This window comes from Lampetra planeri, chromosome 60 (genome assembly GCF_965212315.1).
Source record: "Lampetra planeri chromosome 60, kcLamPlan1.2.h2, whole genome shotgun sequence".
In the NCBI taxonomy this organism is placed as follows: Eukaryota; Metazoa; Chordata; class Hyperoartia; order Petromyzontiformes; family Petromyzontidae; genus Lampetra; species Lampetra planeri.
Window position 1 is genome coordinate 4,895,514 of NC_136166.1, and position 19,434 is coordinate 4,914,947.

General features: G+C 50.3%; 1 protein-coding gene across 3 annotated transcripts in view; it reads left to right on the forward strand.

Annotated features, from left to right (window-relative positions):
- The window catches only part of LOC144736270 (high affinity cationic amino acid transporter 1-like), a 76,661-nt gene that overhangs the window by 29,661 nt on the left and 27,566 nt on the right, over positions 1-19,434 (forward strand). For 2 of the 3 annotated variants that reach the window (XM_078618897.1, XM_078618898.1), the window contains 6 exons: positions 4,009-4,437; positions 5,579-5,734; positions 6,252-6,414; positions 10,615-10,739; positions 14,854-15,076; positions 18,831-18,970. In XM_078618897.1, the coding sequence (XP_078475023.1) occupies positions 4,053-4,437; positions 5,579-5,734; positions 6,252-6,414; positions 10,615-10,739; positions 14,854-15,076; positions 18,831-18,970 (1,192 nt within the window). In that variant the 5' untranslated portion in view covers positions 4,009-4,052. Of the gene's footprint in view, positions 1-492; positions 1,582-4,008; positions 4,438-5,578; positions 5,735-6,251; positions 6,415-10,614; positions 10,740-14,853; positions 15,077-18,830; positions 18,971-19,434 lie in introns of those variants that run through there. The other variant, XM_078618896.1, reaches the window with a different exon arrangement.

The window sequence follows — 19,434 nt, forward strand, 5'->3', positions numbered from 1 at the left end:
ACTTTCCTTCCTTGGGGTTCCGTTGCCTCTCGTTTAGTTACCTCCCGTGCCAGCAGCAGGGGTAGATGTCATGTGACAAGGTGGATGCGGTTTAGTTTCTGGGCTTCATTTCCCGAGCACCGTCGGTCTCTGGGCAAAATATAATTTCTGCCGGGGCAATACGGTGGCTAGGAGATGTTAACTACCTCGCCTGCTATACAGGAAGGTCGTGGGTTCGATCCCGACCCTGACGCCTGCTGTATATTTGGGAGTTTGCGTGTCTCTCTCTCTGTGGTGAGATGTTAACTACCTCGCCTGATATGCAGGAGGTCGTGGGTTCGATCCCGACCCTGACGCCTGCTGTATATTTGGGAGTTTGCGTGTCTCTCTCTCTGTGGTGAGATGTTAACTACCTCGCCTGATATGCAGGAGGTCGTGGGTTCGATCCCGACCCTGACGCCTGCTGTATATTTGGGAGTTTGCGTGTCTCCTTTACCTGTCGTCGTGTGGATTTGTCACCTGGTCCTCCTGTTTTTCCCTCCACATTTGAACTCTCTCGCTTAATGTCCGTGGTGCAGTCATTTTTAGTCCGTTGATGATTGGCGATGCGGAAATTTACTGCTCTCGACGAGCTGTACACAATGCACTATTCAAAGTTGAAATTCTCCTGTAAAACTGTTAAATGATGGGTGCTTCATTGATCGGGAGCTAAGCCAGAGCGGCTGGGATATTGGTTTTAAGCTAGGTTACACCCACTTGTAATTTAACAGGGTTCTTAAGTGTATTTGATGGTCTACGCCCAGTCACCAATGACTATAAATGTATTAAAAATTTCTGTTAAAATGTTCAATTTCATTTGGCTGAATAGCGGATCTGTCGTGAGATAAACTATCTCATGGCTGCACACACACCTAATACACAAAACACATTTATTTGGTTTTAACTTACTTTGGCTATATTCCAGCATTGAAAGCTTTAAATATCGGTTTGACTTTCATGGGAAAAACTCATCGCAGGGTGCATGGGAGAGTTCGACCACGAGTTTGTGAGACGTCCTGCATAAAATAATAATAACAATTCTACTGTGAGACTTCCAAATGGCTTCTTCATAGAACAAAATATTTTTTGATTTGTCCAATTTCACACGCGCAGTTTATAGGCAAACGGGCAGTGAGCCTCGCTCATCTTTCAAAGGGCATTTAGCGACACTTGCAACACGGTAGCCCACAGTACACCCGAAACAAAAATCGCTATCTTCAGGGGTGGTAACGATTCACTCTTTCACTCCCCGAAAAAAAAGTGTCCCAGAAATAAAATATGTAATTGCCTCGGCCATTTTGTTTTATTTGGTTACCCCGGGGTACCGCTATAAGGATCGTTTAGAATCGGCATCACGCGTTTCGAGTTATTTGCCCGCTGTACATTTCCAAATGGTAGTTTGAAGTCAAAATGTTTTCTGCCGTAATAGAAAAAAAAGGATGAAATTAAAACTTGGGCGATGCCACTGCCTGGAGCGTCGAATGGAGAGCCGTCAAGGTGCCAAACGGGGACCCTCCCATGAGCGATCCATACGTCCAAGATGCCGCTCGTTGACCTCCCAAGGTGCCAATGGGCGCAGTTAAACCGCTTCCGGTGTGACCACAGGGGAAGTGTGTTGCCGTTTCGGAATATCGATGAGGGGCGGGGGGCCATGCTACGTGGCAGCCCGCGATTGTGTGATCACGGGCGAGCCAGGAGACCGTGGTGGCCCACCACCGTCTGCGGCTGTGCAGTGCTTCAGGGCGTGCCGGCCGGTACTGGTTCTTTGTTGCCTTGCACGTGCTGAAGGAGGAGGCTGCAAAGTGGCTCTGCGTGGCGATGTGGGGCTGACGTCCACTCAAAGGACATTTACAAAAAAAATCTATGTGTATATATATACTCTTTGGTTCTTTCGGTAAAGTCGCGTAAAAAGAAAAGAAATTAGATGATAGAAAACGACGTTTCGATTGCAGCACAAGCAACCGTCATCGGGTAGAACTAAATTTGAGAGAGAGACAAAACGCAGACGCACAAGCAGAGAGAGACAACAGACACACAGAGAGAGACACACAACATAGACACACAGAGACACGCAACATAGTCACGAAAGCTTCAAATCTACATATTTATTTTGTAAATGTATCTGGTGTTTTGACTGTGGGAAGCTGCGTGGAATAGCAGTCGCTACGTCAAAAAACTAAATTAGGTTCTAATAACATAGAGTAATAATAACATTGAGTTGAGTTTTTTGTACAGCAGCGTCATTTGTGCAGCTGTATCGGACAGCACTGCGGAATCTGCTTAAAAGCGGCGCGTGCACATTTAGTGGTTTTCCTCCAATGAGCGATGAGTTTCGTTTCTAATCTACGTGCGGGAGGAAACCAGAGCACACGGGAGACAACCTCAACGTGTGTGCAAGGGAACGGCACTCTCATACCGATGGGACAAATGATAACGGTCGGCACTCTGCCGGACTGCATTCTCCTGGCGAGCCCAGCATTTATTGCACCGTCCGTGACACGCACGCAAAGCCCAAGGGCGTTTCGCAGCATCTACGTGCGATCCACCGACCCCTCGCTGCCGCCTGGGCGGTGCTGGAATGGAGGTAGCCACGTGCATCGGCGTAGACGCTGCCGCCACCACCGCCCCCCCCCCTGGACTAACACAAAACGCATTCGTGAGTTTTGAACGTATTTTTGTAAACGTGCGAAAAATGAGTGGTTCACGCTGCAAATATTCCGGCTGCGCCAGAGACGCCCGCCGATTTCCTCCCGTGAGCAGAGGCCCCGAGCGTGCCCATCCGCCCTCCGTTCCAGCCACTGCCGATTTTTCAAAGGGCAGTAGACCTCAAGTAATGCACACACAACAGGCCGCCAAAGCCCTTTCGATCAAGGGAGCTTTACGTTCCGTCTGGGTGAAGTGTAGCGGACATTCCGCCGTGCCGGGCGCGTTTGACGGCAGGACCGTGGGAATCGTTGTTGTCTGGCTCTCGGGAGCCGTGGCGATCCAAGGCAGAGCCCCGGCACGGACCCCTGGGGTGCGAGGTGACGTGTGACCGCAGGGCTCTCCCGGTGAGACGGGAAGTCTCCCCTTGCTCGTGGTGACGTAGCGCGAGTTGGGGGGGGGGGGGGCCTCACGAGTCTCTGGGTGGCACCAGCGGTAGCGAGATCTTAGCTACCTTGCCTGGTATGTAGGAGGCCGTGGGTTCGATCCATACCCTGACGATGCCTGTTGTATATTTGGAGTTTGCGTGTCGCTCTCTCTCTCTCTCTCCTTGTGGTTGCGTGGATTTTTCTCCGAGTCCTTCGCTTTTTCCCCTCCACATTTAGAATCGACATGCGTTCAGAGTCTTGGCTGCTGTACATTTACACGCAATAAGCCACTTTTGTCGAGCTATAGCAGAGGTCGCAACCGGGTACCCGATACCCGTACCCTACCCGATACCCGGCTACCCGTACCCGGCTGGGTACGGGTAGCCGTTTGCGACCCTGGTGCGGCCGGGTACGGGTACGGGTAGACCGTGAGTCACTGGTGAGTAACTGTTTGTCACTCATTTCCCAACGTCTTGTCTCTTCTCACAATTCAAGTTCCTAGAATCAACCCACCCGCGCCTGCAACATGACTTCATCCCAGAGGTCGCAATCAGGTACCCGATACCCGTACCCGGCCGAGTACGGGTACTGCCGGGTACGGGTACGGGTACCCGTTTGCGACCCTGGTGCGGCCGGGTACGGGTACGGGTAAGGAATCAAAACCCGTTTGCGACCTCTGAGCTATAGCCAGGTCGCTTGTGAAAAATAATCTCATAGCGCGGTGGGCTTCACCTTTGTAAGATAAACACAGTTTATTTTTGTAAGTGATTTTGTTTACCTTTCTTTTCCTTTGCACTCCTATTGTGGTTTTTTTTGTATTGTTGTTCTAACGTTCTGACCTTGCCCTACCAGAATATCTGTGATCCAACAAGCCCCGCCGTTTGACCTCTCCGCGACCTCGTCTCTTCCCGCCGCGCAGCTTCCTTCCGACCGACGGCGCCGTCCCCAGACACCTCGCCGACCATGAGCGGCGCCATGCGGACCATGGAGCGCTTCGCCCGCAGCCTGTCCCGCCGCAAATCCGGCGCCATGGACGCCGACGGCACGGAGGAGTCCCAGCTCTCCCGCTGCCTCACCACCCTGGACCTGGTGGTGCTCGGCGTGGGCAGCACGCTCGGCGCCGGCGTCTACGTGCTGGCCGGCGCCGTCGCCCGAGACGACGCGGGCCCGGCCATCGTGCTCTCCTTCCTGGTGGCGGCCGTGGCGTCGGTTCTCGCCGGCCTTTGCTACGCCGAGTTCGGGGCTCGCGTGCCCAAGACGGGCTCGGCGTACCTCTACAGCTACGTCGCCGTGGGGGAGCTGTGCGCGTTCGTCACCGGGTGGACGCTCATTCTCTCCTACGTGATCGGTGAGCTCGTCGGATCGCTTATCGGATTTCCACCCCCATCCCCCTTCCCTCCCCCCCCTTAGCCAGAACCCGGTGCAGAGCACGAACCGTGACATAGGAGGGAGGGGGGTACAGGAACTCCGCGGTGCCAAGTTCCGACCGCCGTGCTCCACGAGGTTTAGATGGAGGGAGGGAGATTGGGTTCGCTGCGGCTGCCGCCGCCCTGTTGATGGGGAGCGCGAGCGGTGTGTGTGTGTGAACTTTTATGTGGGAGAGGGGAAGGTGAGGGGGAAGAAGAACTTGGTGAGGGAGGAGAGTGAGAGCGGGGTGAAGAAGGGGGCGGAAGGGAGATGGGGCTTGTCATCAAAAGAACGGTGACAGAATTATGATGATTTGGTTGGCAGGGCCGTGCAAGCTGTTTAGGAATGAGTGACCGCGATTAAAATGTGCTTTGGGGATCACGAAACGTTTAGGGGGAGGGACGGAGGAGTGGAGGGTCTAGCGGGGGGTGGAGGTAAAAGGAAGAGAATGAGAAAATGGCAAAGAGGTGAGGATTTTTAGTGGTCATGGATCGTTCAGTGAACCTACCGGGTCGAAGCGATCGTCATCGGCGAGTTAAGCGCTCATCCGCCACGGTACAGTGTCATTTTGTTTTTGTTTTCGGGTGTCAGAGGGTTCTTAAATGAGTATTATTCAATATTCTTGCGTAGGGCACTTTGAACAAAAAAAGCAACGTGTTGTTGCAATTGTATTTCTAACATTGCAAGCCGTTGCACGGCAGCGTCTGGGACTGGTAGCCGAGCGGGAGTGGGTCCGCTCGTCCCACCAGAATACAACGTCGTTGTGCTTGCGGAGTGATCAGCGACGGTTCACACCTCGGCGTCGTTCGATCGACGCAGAAAATGTCCCCCCCCACACACCACCTTCTCCTTCCACGCGTCGCTTTCGTTGTTGTCGTTGTTGTCGTTGTTGTGCCGCAGTTGAGAGCGGTCCCTCACTGTCGTCAAGGCGGCGGAGAGAACCCGGCTGTTCCTCCGTTGGGTCATCGGTACGGTTCTTGGTTTTTGGTGCTGCTCTCTCTTTCTCTCTCGGTTAAGTTTAAACGACGATTCTTTGTTTCTTGAAATTATTAAATTTGTTTTCTTCTCTCCCTTCCTTCCAGGAGCGTCCAGCGTCGCGCGGGCCTGGAGCGCCAACTTCGACGGGATCCTGGGGAATCCCATCTCTCAATTCTTAACGGAGCACATGTCCATGGGGCTGCCGGGCCTTGCCAAATACCCTGACATCTTCGCCGCTTTCATCATTATCATCATCACAGGTTTGTTTGCGGATTCCTTTTCTTTTGTTGCAGCGTGTGTTCATCGTGGGTTTCAACGCACGCACGCGCGCTCGTTCGTTTTCAAGGCACGTCGGAGGCCGCTGGTGGACGCTGGTGGACGCGGTGGGCTAAAGTAGTGAACTATTTTGTCTGTCTTTTGTCAACGTGACACATTTTTTACCGATTGGCCGTGTCGGGTGGTGAAAGGTTGCGACACGTTTATAAATAACGCGATCTGACCCAAGAACCTTCATTATGAATAACACTGGTCGCGAAAACCTACGTGTTAAAAAGACTGTAGGGGCAAGTGGTGTTGGTGAGTAGCGCCTACAAAGTCCGGCACGGCACACGAGGGGGTTGGTGGCCAGCAACCGTGCCCGGGTACTAATTTGAAGGCCGAGTCGACCTAGGGGAGGCCCATGACCAGTTCGGACAATCGCCCACGGGCCCCCGTCGTGCGCCAGGGTGCCGCTCGCGGTGACCCTTCGCCCCTCTCCTTACTCCGTCGCGTGCGCAGGCGTTCTCTGCGTTGGCGTGCGCGAGTCGGCGCTCTTCAGCAAGATCTTCACGGCGATCAACGTGGTCGTGCTCTGCGCCGTGATGCTGGGCGGCGCCGTCAAGGGCAAGGCGGGGAACTGGGCCATCGAACAGGAGGAGCTGGACAACTTCACGTCCCGCAGGCGAGCGACGCGATCCCGAGCGATTTTTAAATCCTTTACATTAAGTTCGCTTGCTTGCTTGCGCGCTTACGACCGTGCAAATCTTTCGGTCGTTTTTTAACCCACTTCCCGTGATCCAATCGAGCTGACATTTTGCACACAGACTCGTTGTGCGTGACAATTTATTTTCGTGAAAAAATTTTTCCTAAATTTTCCACTTTTTAGGAATTAAAAAAAAAAAATCCTTTATTAAGTTCACTTGCTTGCTTGCTTGCGCGCTTACGACCGTGCAAATCTTTCGGTCGTTTTTTAACCCACTTCCCGTGATCCACTCGAGCTGACATTTTGCACACATACTCGTTGTGCGTGACAATTTATTTTCGTGAAAAAATTTTTCCAAAATTTTCCACTTTTTAGGAAAAAAAAAATTTCACTAACACAATCATATATTTTTCCTAAACACAGAAAATTATTCAAGAAAACAACAAAAATGTACAATATAAACAATCATACAAAAACTGAAAACCCTTATAATTCTTATATACGACTTTCCTTATATTTAATTTAAAATACCAATGTGATAAAAATGAAACTCTTACTCAAGAAAAACAGAAATGAATAATAAAATAAAACCGATGCCACGCATATAAAGGATTTATAGTGAAAAACTTTGTTTTTACGGGTTAACTTTTTAATTTTTTAAAACTAGGATGTCCAATGCCCCCCGGGGCTTGTCGGAAAGGCTGTAGGAGTGTGGTGGGGGGGGTGGGGTGCCACGTGGTGAGTGGTGGGGGGGGAAGTAGCCCCCCTCCAAAAGTATTTTCTTTTGATTGAACAAACGATTCTGGTACGCACAACAGAGGGCATGTGCGGGGATCGACACCGGTACAGACACAATGTGAAGTACAATAACACTGGTCAACAAAAAAAAAAATTTCTGGCCTGCACTTTTGCAGCTGTTTTCGACTAATTTCAGGGTGCCGATTCCAAATCTGATCTCAGATTTGCTCTAACACATCTCATTTTAATGCTACTGTATAGGCATATCCCGTTTTCATTGATTTTACCCGAAATTAACTCCGTCACTTATGATTGCAAGTTGTTGCGAGTCAGTGACTGCTTTAGTGTTAAAATATGGTGCTGTATTTTTTAGGATAGTGTGTTTATAATATAATTTTATGTAGATATCCACGTTTATTAAAATTTTTATTGAAAATGCAATATTTGATATCTCAAAAACCTGATGTAATAGACAAAAACTGATGCCAGAATTGGAATCAGCACATACTGTCAGAGCGTGTTTCTTTATTTGCATGTTCACCTTCGAGTATATGTGGTTAATGCAGACACGATTCCTTGAAAAAGGTTTAGGTTTGGTGTTTTAACATCTTAACACCTGTTTTAGTACCAGGAAGGGTAAAAAACAATTCTTATACAATAATTGTTACCAACGTTTTATATATAAATATTTGATTTATATTTCAATAGAAGCCCGGTACAGAGCATAAACCGCGAACCTCAGTCTCCCGGACAACGTTGCACCCGAGTTTAACGAAGCGGGCAGAGCGACCGACGTTTTGTATCTTGAACCTGTCCATGCGTTTCGATAAACTCTGCGTCCCCTGGGTGTCTACTTGCTTAACTCGGATAGCGCCTCTATGGAGGAAAGGTGGGGGTTGGGGGGGGAGAAGGTAAAAGAATAGGGAGGTGGGAGTGGGGGGGGTGGGTGTAGGAGAGGGGGGTTGCCTTAAATGCCCGAATGAATGACATCAAAAATCGATGTCCACCTGGAGGAGAATCTGTGAACGGGCCTCCCAAGTTTGTTAATGCTGCTGCTTCCCTGCCCCCCTTCCTACCCCCCTTAATTTTGACACTTTGATGTTCCCGAGCGAAACTTTGGACTCGTGTGCCGACTTTAACCCTCTGCCATTCCGAGACGTCTGCAAGTTGCAGACGTTCACCGCCAAATCTCGGAAACGCTCGCAAGCGGCTCGGCATGGATTTTATTCGGGGTAGAGGCGCCGTTGTTTCTAAAGACGCTGTTACTCGCCGCAGAGAACCTGTCGCGACACGACCCCGCCGCACCCTACGGTAGCTTGCCACGTGGGAGGCTTGGTACCGATAAAGTAAATATTATTTGACGTAGGTGTTTCATCTTCTTGTTTCTTTCGGTAAAGTCACGTAGAATGTCTCCCCGACAGACCTGGTCTTCACCTGAGGACGGCTTCACCTGAGGGACGGCTGCTTGCGTTGTGGCCGAAACGTCGTGAGAATTATTTTATTATGTTTTATTTTTATTATTTTATTATTTCCATTCTACGTGACTTTACCGAAAGAACCAAGAAGATGAATCCCTGCAGTCACGAAAGCTTTCAATCGAGACGTAGGTGTTTGTCATCGGAACGGAACCGTTTATAGTGTAGGCGATATCGCAGCCATCGCTCCGATCCACATCCGTCTTCTCTTCTGCAGCAACTCGATACCTAAAATCAGAACGCGTCCGCCGGGTCGCGATGACATTCACGAACCGCGCTCGGCGGAGGAGAAGGTGTTTTGGCATCGTTTTTTGGTGACTGTGTTCGGGCGTGACCGCCGCGGTGGCCGCTCGCAGGCCTCTGCGACGTCTCGGTTTGCGGTAGAAGACCAATTAATGGCTTCACGGTGCCACGGTTCATTATTGCCGGTCCCGACCCAAGCGCCACGCCGAGGAATTCGGTGCTTCAACGGCGCATACCGCATTAACTCGGCCGGGGAAACTGGGTCATTTGAGTTGCGGTGATTATACGTCGGCTGCCAAACCGTCATTTCAAGCGATTAACCCTAATCCCTACGCCGCTAAGAACAGGGAGATGAAGGGACAAGTCTTTGCAACGTTTGATTCAGCAGAACTCTTCGAGTTGGAGTTAATGCGGGCTCGAGACGACAGGCTTTCGTGCTCTCCACCTGGGTGGGGCAGTGAACCCAATTCCCCTGCCCTCCTTCCCCCACTTAATTAGGCACTGCCGCGCCCCAAACTCAGGCACGCCGAATTTGTATGCACCCCCCCCCACCCACGTTCGTTCTGGTAACGAAAGGTGCTCTGCACAGGTGGCTCGCGTTGAGTTGCGTGCGTACATTTTTTAAAAGTATATAACAAGAATAAAAATGCTGCAACAAAATGTATTAGAAAAAAAATCTCTCAAATATAAAAATATAATATCTCCAAAAAAAAAAATCTCTTAAATATAAAAATATAATATCTATAAAAATGCATATCTTTCAAATATAAAAATATAATATCTATAAAAATGCATATCTCTCAAATATAAAAATATTATATCTATAAAAATGCATATCTCTCAAATATAAAAATATTATATCTATAAAAAATGCATATCTCTCAAATATGAAAATATAATATCTATTAAAAATGCATATCTCTCAAATATGAAAATATAATATCTCAAAAAAATTAATATCTCTCAAATAGAAAAATATAAGATCTCTAAAAAATAAATATCTCTCAAATAGAAAAATATAAGATCTCTAAAAAATAAATATATCTCAAATAGAAAAATATAAGATCTCTAAAAAATAAATATCTCTCAAATATAAAAATATAATATCTCAAAAAAATAAATATCTCTCAAATAGAAAAATATAATATCTCAAAAAAATAAATATCTCTCAAATGTAAAAATGAACGAGCGATCCACCTGTCCTCGTTTACCCGGTGCCCTGAGCGTAGGCGTCGCTTTGCCTTGCTAACATTGCCCATAGACTAACATTGCCCATAGACTAACATTGCCCATAGACTAACATTACCCATAGACTAACATTGCCCATAGACTAACACTACCCATAAGCTAACATTGCCCATAGGCTAACATTGCCCATAGGCTAACATTGCCCATAGACTAACATTGCCCATAGACTAACATTGCCCATAGGCTAACATTGCCCATAGGCTAACATTGCCCATAGGCTAACACTGCCCATAGGCTAACACTGCCCCTTTAGGCTAACGTTGCCCATAGACGAACGTTACCCATAGACCAACAAGTTCGTGAGCAAATGTCATGGACACAGAGCCAAGTGGCAGGAAGGGCCATCAAGATCACGGACGCGACGCACACACACGGAGAGAGCGGTGGGAGAGATTCCGGTTCGCTTGATGCCCTGCTGCCACTAACGCCGCAGTCGTTGTTTTTTCTCTTTCGCGATCCCCGTCGCTCGCTGCAGCAACGCGACGGTGACCGGGACGTACGGCTCGGGGGGGTTCGCCCCGTACGGGGTGACCGGCGTCCTCACCGGCGCCGCCACCTGCTTCTACGCCTTCGTCGGCTTCGACTGCATCGCCACCACCGGTGAGCCGTTGAGGGAGGGAGGGGGTGGGGGGGTTGGTGGCGGTGTGGGACGGGCGCCCGCGATTTGGCGTTCGCCGGCAACGGCGTTGTGCCAATTCTCGCGCGCCTTATTCACTCGCGCGCCTTAGTCTGCGACGGGGATTATCGTGTTTTTTTTTTACTATTGAACTTTTTACACGCCGTTTTTGATTAGTATGTCTGCACGTTTTTTATTTATTTAATTGCTTATCCTGTTTGCGCGAAGTTCCGGGCAGGCGTGGGTTTCTCGTGCAAATCGTCGCTGTTGTTGTTGTCGTTGTTTTAGCTCTCGTTAGTTTGCGACTTCCCTCCGCCCCGCGGAGTCCCGTGACTGCCGCCGCTGCCGTCGGCCTCTTGGGCTGCGATCGTTTCGTAACTCTTGAGTCTCTCTTCTTGGTTCTTTCGGTAAAGTCACGTAGAACAGGTCTGTCGTCTTTCCGACAGACCTGTTCTTCACCTGAGGATGGCTGCTTGCGTTGTGGCCGAAACGTCGTGAGAATTATTTTATTATGTTTTATTTTAAATATTTTATTATTTCCCTTCTATGTGACTTAACCGAAAGAACCAAGAAGATGAATCCCTGCAGTCACGAAAGCTTTAAATCTAGGGATGTCTGTGTTACTCTACGAATCCCTGTGTAACTATGGATCTCTATGTAACTCTATGGGTTTCTACGTAACTGCAATGTCCTGCAACTACCGCCACTGCTGACGGTCTTGGGCTGCGGTCATCCTTGCAACAGAACTGCTTAGCTCAATGGGGCCTTGCCAGCCGAGTCTGAGTTTCTGTTGTAACTCTGAATCTGTGTCGTTCTAAGAATATCCATCTAACTTTCTGGATGACTGCGTCACTCTTCATCTCTGACTAGCTATTGATCTCGAACTCGATGAGTCTCTATGTAACTCTATGGGTCTCTATGTAACTGGATGAAACTGTATTGTCATGTAACTGCGACCATTACCGACAGTCTTGGGTTGTGGTCATCCTTGTAAAAGAGCTGCCTAGCTCAATGGGCCTTGCCAGCCAAAGTAATCAAGTCCGAGTCTATGCATGTGTAGTGAGTTCAACTGAGTCGGAGATGTACTCTTTGGAGGCAACACATTTATTTTACACCAACACAAAGGGGTAACTGCCCCTTAACAGGATATAACAATCTATGGTGGTGACCACCAAGCTAACTGCACTAATGACACTAACTAGCTACAATGGACCGGACCACAGCTTGGATCCACGTGTTGGAGACTCTTGGAGGACGTAGAATGTAGATTCTTCAGGATGAACAACAGCAGCCGGTCCCTCTAGAGGACCCGGCTTATATCCTCTGTGGCGTGGCTGGCTTCATCCTTGGCAACGACCACCTTTCTAGAATCCTCGAGCAGGATCTCGGCCCTGACATGTGACCACCCCTAGACCCCACTTGGTGCCCCTGTGTAGACTTACCTGGTCACGTTCTTTGGTTCTTTTCGGTTAAGTCACGTCTAAAAATAAAATAATAAATTAAAATAACATATTACGACGTTTCGATTGCAACACAAGCAATCATCATCAGGTATAAAAGAAATAGCAACAAAAAATCTAACTAGAAAACTATAGACAGACATACAAGCAGACAGACATCACAACGGCACACAGAGAGAGGACACACATCGGCACAAAGAGAGGGGTTGTCTCTATGAGGGTCCCTTAAATATAGAGAGGGGGGGGCGAGAACGGAGAGAGGGAGGGGGCAGAGAGAATTAGCATATCAATGAGTGTACGCCAACGTACTGCTGCTGCTGCAAGTAAGATGACAATGTGGAACGCGCACGCAAAATTGAAAACTAGGAGACAGGCACACGAAAATTAAATAACCCAGCAAAATATCGAAATGTGATGTAATACAACACAGAGAGTCGGTTAACACACAATTAACGCATAGCCTGGTTGATTACGTGTTTCAAAATTTGCTAAGTTAGAATATGTTATTTTAATTTATTATTTTTAGACGTGACTTAACCGAAAAGAACCAAAGAATAATTCCTGCAGTCACGAAAGCTCCTAAATTAAGATTGAACCACTTCTACGGGGAAGTTTTAAGCTTATCCTTTTTCTTTCTGGCTATTTGTTCTCTCTGCCTGTGTCCTCTCTTTGGAATTTTCACACTTAAAATTCTAACTTAGCAAATTTTGAAACACGTAATCAACCAGGCTATGCGTTAATTGTGTGTTAACCGACTCTCTGTGTTGTATTACATCACATTTCGATATTTTGCTGGGTTATTTAATTTTCGTGTGCCTGTCTCCTAGTTTTCAATTTTGCGTGCGCGTTCCACATTGTCATCTTACTTGCAGCAGCAGCAGTACGTTGGCGTACACTCATTGATATGCTAATTCTCTCTGCCCCCTCCCTCTCTCCGTTCTCGCCCCCCCCTCTCTATATTTAAGGGACCCTCATAGAGACAACCCCTCTCTTTGTGCCGATGTGTGTCCTCTCTCTGTGTGCCGTTGTGATGTCTGTCTGCTTGTATGTCTGTCTATAGTTTTCTAGTTAGATTTTTTGTTGCTATTTCTTTTATACCTGATGATGATTGCTTGTGTTGCAATCGAAACGTCGTAATATGTTATTTTAATTTATTATTTTATTTTTAGACGTGACTTAACCGAAAAGAACCAAAGAATAATTCCTGCAGTCACGAAAGCTCCTAAATTAAGATTACCTGGTCACGTGTCCGCTGGGGTCAACCAGAATGCCACGGTCTGTTGACAGTCCGTTTCGTAGTGAGTGGGGGGAGGTCTGTCAGCAGGCCCATGCGCGATTTGCTGTGTGAAATCGCCCTCGTCTTGCGCGTAAGGCTGCGCATCGCTCATGCAGCCACGAGAGGGCACCACAAACATTTAAATAAGGGCACCACGGGGTGAGCAGCCCCTCCCCACCCCTCCCACCCCCCACCTAGCCCCACCCACCCAGCCCCTCCCCATCCTCCGCGCCCAGCCCCTTCCTCCCCACCCAGCCCCTCCCTGCACGACGGACGGACGGACACAATAATCCCCTGTGGGCTGGTGGAACCAGGTGGTTACTACCAGTATTAACCGTAGGACTTGGTGAGTTTTACGCTGTGAGACCATCAGGCCCCGGTACGACTTTGAATGCCCATATTGTATCGCCAAAGGTGTCGTAAGCTGGGGGGAGTGGTGAGCATTTGCAAGGGGCTGTGAGAATGGTGCTTCACGGCGCACCGTGCCCGTGCGCAGTCGGATGCTTTAAATGAGTGCGCCCCATCCCACGTTTGGTGTGAGCTCCGGAGGGCAGCGTTGTCCCCGTGTCCTTTCCACGCGGAGTAAAATCCGCGTCGCGTTCCACGTTGACCCCGGCCGCTTGGGGCCGGCCAATGTCACGAATGCGGCCCAGTCAATCTCGCTAGGCTGAACGTGGATTGGTCTGTTAAAATTTATTCTATCTTGACTTAAAGCTTTCGTGGCTACAGGAATTTATGTTTTTTTTGTCTTTCGGTAACGTCACTTGGGTTCAAAGAAAATAACAAAAATCTACGACGTTTCGATCACAACACAAGCGATCATCCTCCTGATGACGATCGCATAAGTTGTGATCGAAACTCCATCGCTTTTTTGTAATGTTTTTGTTATTTTCTTTGAACCTATCTACGCGACTTTACCGAAAGACCCAAAGAATATAAAATTCATTCTGTTGGTGTTTTTTTTCTTTCAAATTGTATTTCAAATAAAGCGGCCGGCACAGAACACGAACCGCGACGCAGGGAGGTGGGGGGGGGGCACAGGAACTCCGCGGACACTCGCTGTGTGGGCGCGCGGTTAACGGGGAGGGAGGGGGGGTGAAAAAAAGAAAGCCCGCAGCCTCGTGCGAAACGTCGTCTCCGTTAAGCCTCGCCGACATTTGCCGCGGCGTTAACGCAGCGCGGTTCATAACGCAGCGCACGCAAAATACTTAAAGCCCGACGCTTCCACGAAACAACGAGCCAAGGCACGGCCCGAACGGGTGCTGCTCTTCGCCTGGGACGCGTGATCACGCGCCACGGACCGACCGTCAAGCCCCCACTCCCCCCCCCCCCTCTGTCTGTTTTGCTCAATCGCGGTTGCAGGCGAAGAGGTGAAGAACCCTCAGCGTGCCATCCCCATCAGCATCGTCGCCTCGCTGCTCATCTGCTTCGTGGCCTACTTTGGCGTGTCGGCCGCCCTCACGCTCATGATGCCCTACTATCTGCTGGACGAGGCCAGCCCCCTGCCCGTGGCCTTCGAATACGTGGGCTGGGGCCCCGCCAAGTACATGGTGGCCATCGGGGCGCTGTGCGCGCTCACCTCGAGGTAAGGCCGCCGCGGCGTCGCCGGCATTCATGGCTAACGGCTCGTGGATATGGACTTGTGTTGAACTTTCGCACCGTGCGTAGGATGCCGTGCTAATCGGAGGTGCAGTGTTGAGTCTACGTGCAGTGTTGAGTCTATGGGTAGTGTTAGTCTATGAGGAGTGAGTCTATGAGCAGTGCTGAGTCTATGAGCAGTGTTAGTCTACGGGCAGTGTTAGTCTACGGGCAGTGTTGAGTCTACGGACAGTGTTGAGTCTATGGGCAGTGTTGAGTCTATGGTGCAGTGTTGAGTCTGTGGGCAGTGTTGAGTCTATGGTTAGTGTTGAGTCTGTGGGCAGTGTTGAGTCTACGGGCAGTGTTAGTCTACGGGCAGTGTTGAGTCTATGGGCAGTGTTGAGTCTATGGGCAGTGTTGAGTCTATGGGTAGTGTTGAGTCTACGGGTAGTGTTGAGTCTACGGGCAGTGTTGAGTCTACGGGCAGTGTTGAGTCTATGGGCAGTGTTGAGTCTGTGGGCAGTGTTGAGTCTATGGGTAGTGTTGAGTCTACGGGTAGTGTTGAGTCTACGGGCAGTGTTGAGTCTACGGGCAGTGTTGAGTCTATGGGCAGTGTTGAGTCTGTGGGCAGTGTTAGTCTACGGGCAGTGTTGAGTCTATGGGCAGTGTTGAGTCTATGGGCAGTGTTGAGTCTATGGGTAGTGTTGAGTCTACGGGTAGTGTTGAGTCTACGGGCAGTGTTGAGTCTACGGGCAGTGTTGAGTCTATGGGCAGTGTTGAGTCTGTGGGCAGTGTTGAGTCTATGGGTAGTGTTGAGTCTATGGGTAGTGTTGAGTCTATGGGCAGTGTTGAGTCTGTGGGCAGTGTTGAGTCTATGGGCAGTGTTGAGTCTACGGGCAGTACGTACATACGTACGTTTGACTTCTGTCGCACCGTACATATCCAACCGTGCTCATCGCAGGTGCGGTGTTGGTACGGTGCGCGTCTCCGCTTGTGACCGTCGTCGCGCGCACTGGGACGTCGGTTCCCCCGTGTGGCCACGCAGAGGAGCGTCCGCTGCTCTCGCGCTCGGCCCGCCCACCCCCCCTCCTTGCAGGAGGGAAGTATCCCCTTCAGCTCGCCCGCTCGCCCACCACCACCAATCCGACCGCCATCTCTCCGGGGGAATGTGGTGTGCAGTCCGTCCTCCTGTAACGCCGCGTGTTTTGTGAACGCGAATTGAATACAACGCGCTGGGTGTATTAGGGAGCACGTTTTTTGACACTGGCAAGAAATGTCCCGTAATGTAGCGGCTCACCCCGAGCTGTGTAAGTGCCCTGATGGTGGCATTGTCTTGGTGCTGTTCGCCTTTTGGCATTCTCTGGTCTGACACTTTGAGACTTGGCTCTAAGGAAAGCTGTCTCTGGTTTACACCAATCGGTTTCAAAGACGATGGCAGAAATTTTCGAAGCATGTTTTTTGTTTGCATGTCCAGCGACATTCTCCGCGGTCCGTAGCAAGCGGCCGTGCGGGGTGGGGTGGGGTGGTGGTGGTGGTGGTGGGGTGGTGGTGGTGGGGTGGTGGTGGTGGGGGGGTGGGGCGCCTTCCACTTTTGCGATTTTATTAACGGCAGAACAACAACAACAACAAAAATGCAGCGGACGATTCGCTTACAAAAATCAACCGAACAGCTTCCAAAGTGTCGTCCAGGTTCCACCTCCTGTCGCACCGATGTGCGGCCGCGGATTTCTGGTGCGCTTGGCTGCTGCGTCGCGTTGAGGCTGGCGTAGCCTCCTGCGTCGCTGCTTCCGCCACGCATCCCCCCCCACCCCACCCCGCTCCCTTCCGCAGCTGTTGCCGGGGAAAGACTTGTGTGTGCTTTGACGGGACGACTTCAACGAGAGCAGCCCTTTGTCGTCAATCCACTGCTGGATGAGGGATGGGCCCGTAGCGCGGTTTGTTTGACCGTAACTTCCCTGCGCCCGTCAGCTGGAGGGTTGGTGTAAAGCGTAGGCGTGGGAGCGTAGAAGTACATCGCAACGATGGATTTTTTGTTTGTTTTTGCTGGCGCACAGCCCCGCAGCAGCCTAAGCAACCTGGCGTGCAAGGTGGTGGCCACTTATCCAGGCGCCTTCCAGCCTCTGGCCTGCTTGGCTTATGAGATCCGATGAGATCGGGCACATCGTGATGTTAACAGTAATGTTAATGATCCATAGCAGACGTTTTTGGGTTGGATCGCGTGACTATAAATGTGTCGTTAAACCCGCCACCACCCGACACGGCCAATCGTCAGGTGCGAGAGGCGGAGGTGTGGGGGGATCACAAGTGACAACATCACATTTATCCCTCTATTTCGGACTGAAACAGGAGGAGGATTTATCCAGAAACACTTCACTGTCGCCTGATGATGCTGGTTGTAATTACTGGCGAAACGTCGTGCTGGAATTGTTAATTTTGTAGTGGGTTTACTCTCCCAACACACATGTGGTGTGCCGAACTAGTTACGGATTGGCAGGTTTTATTTACGTGACAAATCTTTATAAGGTGGCTGTGTCCGGTGGTGGCGGGTTTAACGACACATTTATAGTCACGTGATCCAAGGGGCCGTCCATAAATGACGTCACGCACCTGGGGGGAGGGTGGGGGGTCAGACATTTGTGACGATGTGTGACGAAGGGGGGGGGGTTTTGAGAAATGTGACGTCACATCAAAATGCTCAACTTTAAATGAATATCGACAACACGGTCTACTTAATTAAATAGACTTTTTAATGAATGTTTTCTCCTACAACATCAGAGTGCAGCGCCACATTAAATACGCACTACAATGATAAAAAAAAAAAAAATTGTGGGGTGGGGACAGAGCTTTGTGGCGTCATATTTGAGGGGGGGTCTGACTTTTTGTGACGCCGTGTGACTGGGGGGGGGGGGGTCAAAAATCTTCCAAAATTGCGTGACGTCATTTATCGACGGCCCCGAACCCAAAAACCTCCCTATGGAAAATATTGGTCGTGGAAGTCTACGTGTTGAACTCTTTAATAATAATAATGCCCAATGTATGGAAGCGCCTTTCATCAAGGATCTCTAAAGCGGCTGTCCACGACGCTGGGCGGAAATAAAACTCGCTGTGGAAAGAAAAAGAGGCGAAATAATAAAACAAATGCTATGATGTCTGGGTATCGATTACACTTTTTTTTTTATAATCGATTAGTTTCGTATTGCGGCGTCGTTTGTGCAAATTGCATCTGCCAATCGCCGAGTGGCAACCACAGGCCGAGCTGGATGGATGCCGGGCAGTGAGCCGGCACCAACAGTTCCCTCCGTAATTAAAATGTTTTCGGTCAATTGGCGAGCGTTTATGCTGCACGTGGGAGCAAAAACCCGGAGAAAACGTGCGAGGGGGCAATACTCGATCCCACACAGAAGGCGATATCAGTCCGCGCTTCGCCGTGCTGCATTCTCCTAGCGAGCCAGGGCTTACGGGCATCGCCTCGACGCCCGCGGGGGTCCGAAGGGAGCTTCTCGACATTTGCGCGGCGATTCACCCATCCCTTGCCGCTCCCTCCACAGCGTACGGATAGCGATGAAGGCAGCATAGCCGCCAGCGGGTGGTGTCGCCCCCGTTTAATCCAGGTTGCCCGTGCGGAGGTTGCCTTCTCGCCCGCATTCGCGTGCAACGAGCATTTTTATAATCGTCGCTACCGCCATCATCGGTGAACTCCCTCTCTCTCGCTCCCTTCCGTGCGCTCGGCCTGATGGCCCTTCTCCTCCGCCCCACCCCAGTTTGCTCGGAAGCATCTTCCCCATGCCTCGCATCATCTACGCCATGGCGGAGGACGGACTGCTGTTCCGTTGGCTGGCGCGAGTCCACAAGCGCTTCAAGACTCCCATCCTCGCGACGATCACTTCGGGCTCCGTGGCAGGTGAGCGCCCGGGCTCTGCGCTTCAGACTGTTTGACTGCTACGGGGGTTATTTGACTGCTGCTGCCGTTATAGACGTCCACGGGGTGGCGATGAGGCCCACTTCGTCGGGCTGTCACCTTGGCCAGGTCGACGAAGAGCTGTGTCGCTCGGCAGCCAAAGATTCTTAAACGCGTGACGGTGATTCTAAAATGTGGAGGGGGGAAAACCGGAGGAACCGGCGAAAAATCCACACGACCACGGGGAGAGAGAGGGAAAGAGAGAGAGAGAGAGACGCACACTCCAAATATACAGCAGGCGTCAGGGTCAGGATCGAACCCACGACCTCCTGTATACCAGGCGAGGTAGTTAACATCTCCTAGCCACCATGATGATGAGAGAGAGAGAGACGCAAACTCCAAATATACAGCAGGCATTGTCAGGGTCGGGATTGAACCCACGACCTCCTGTGTATACCAGGCGAGGG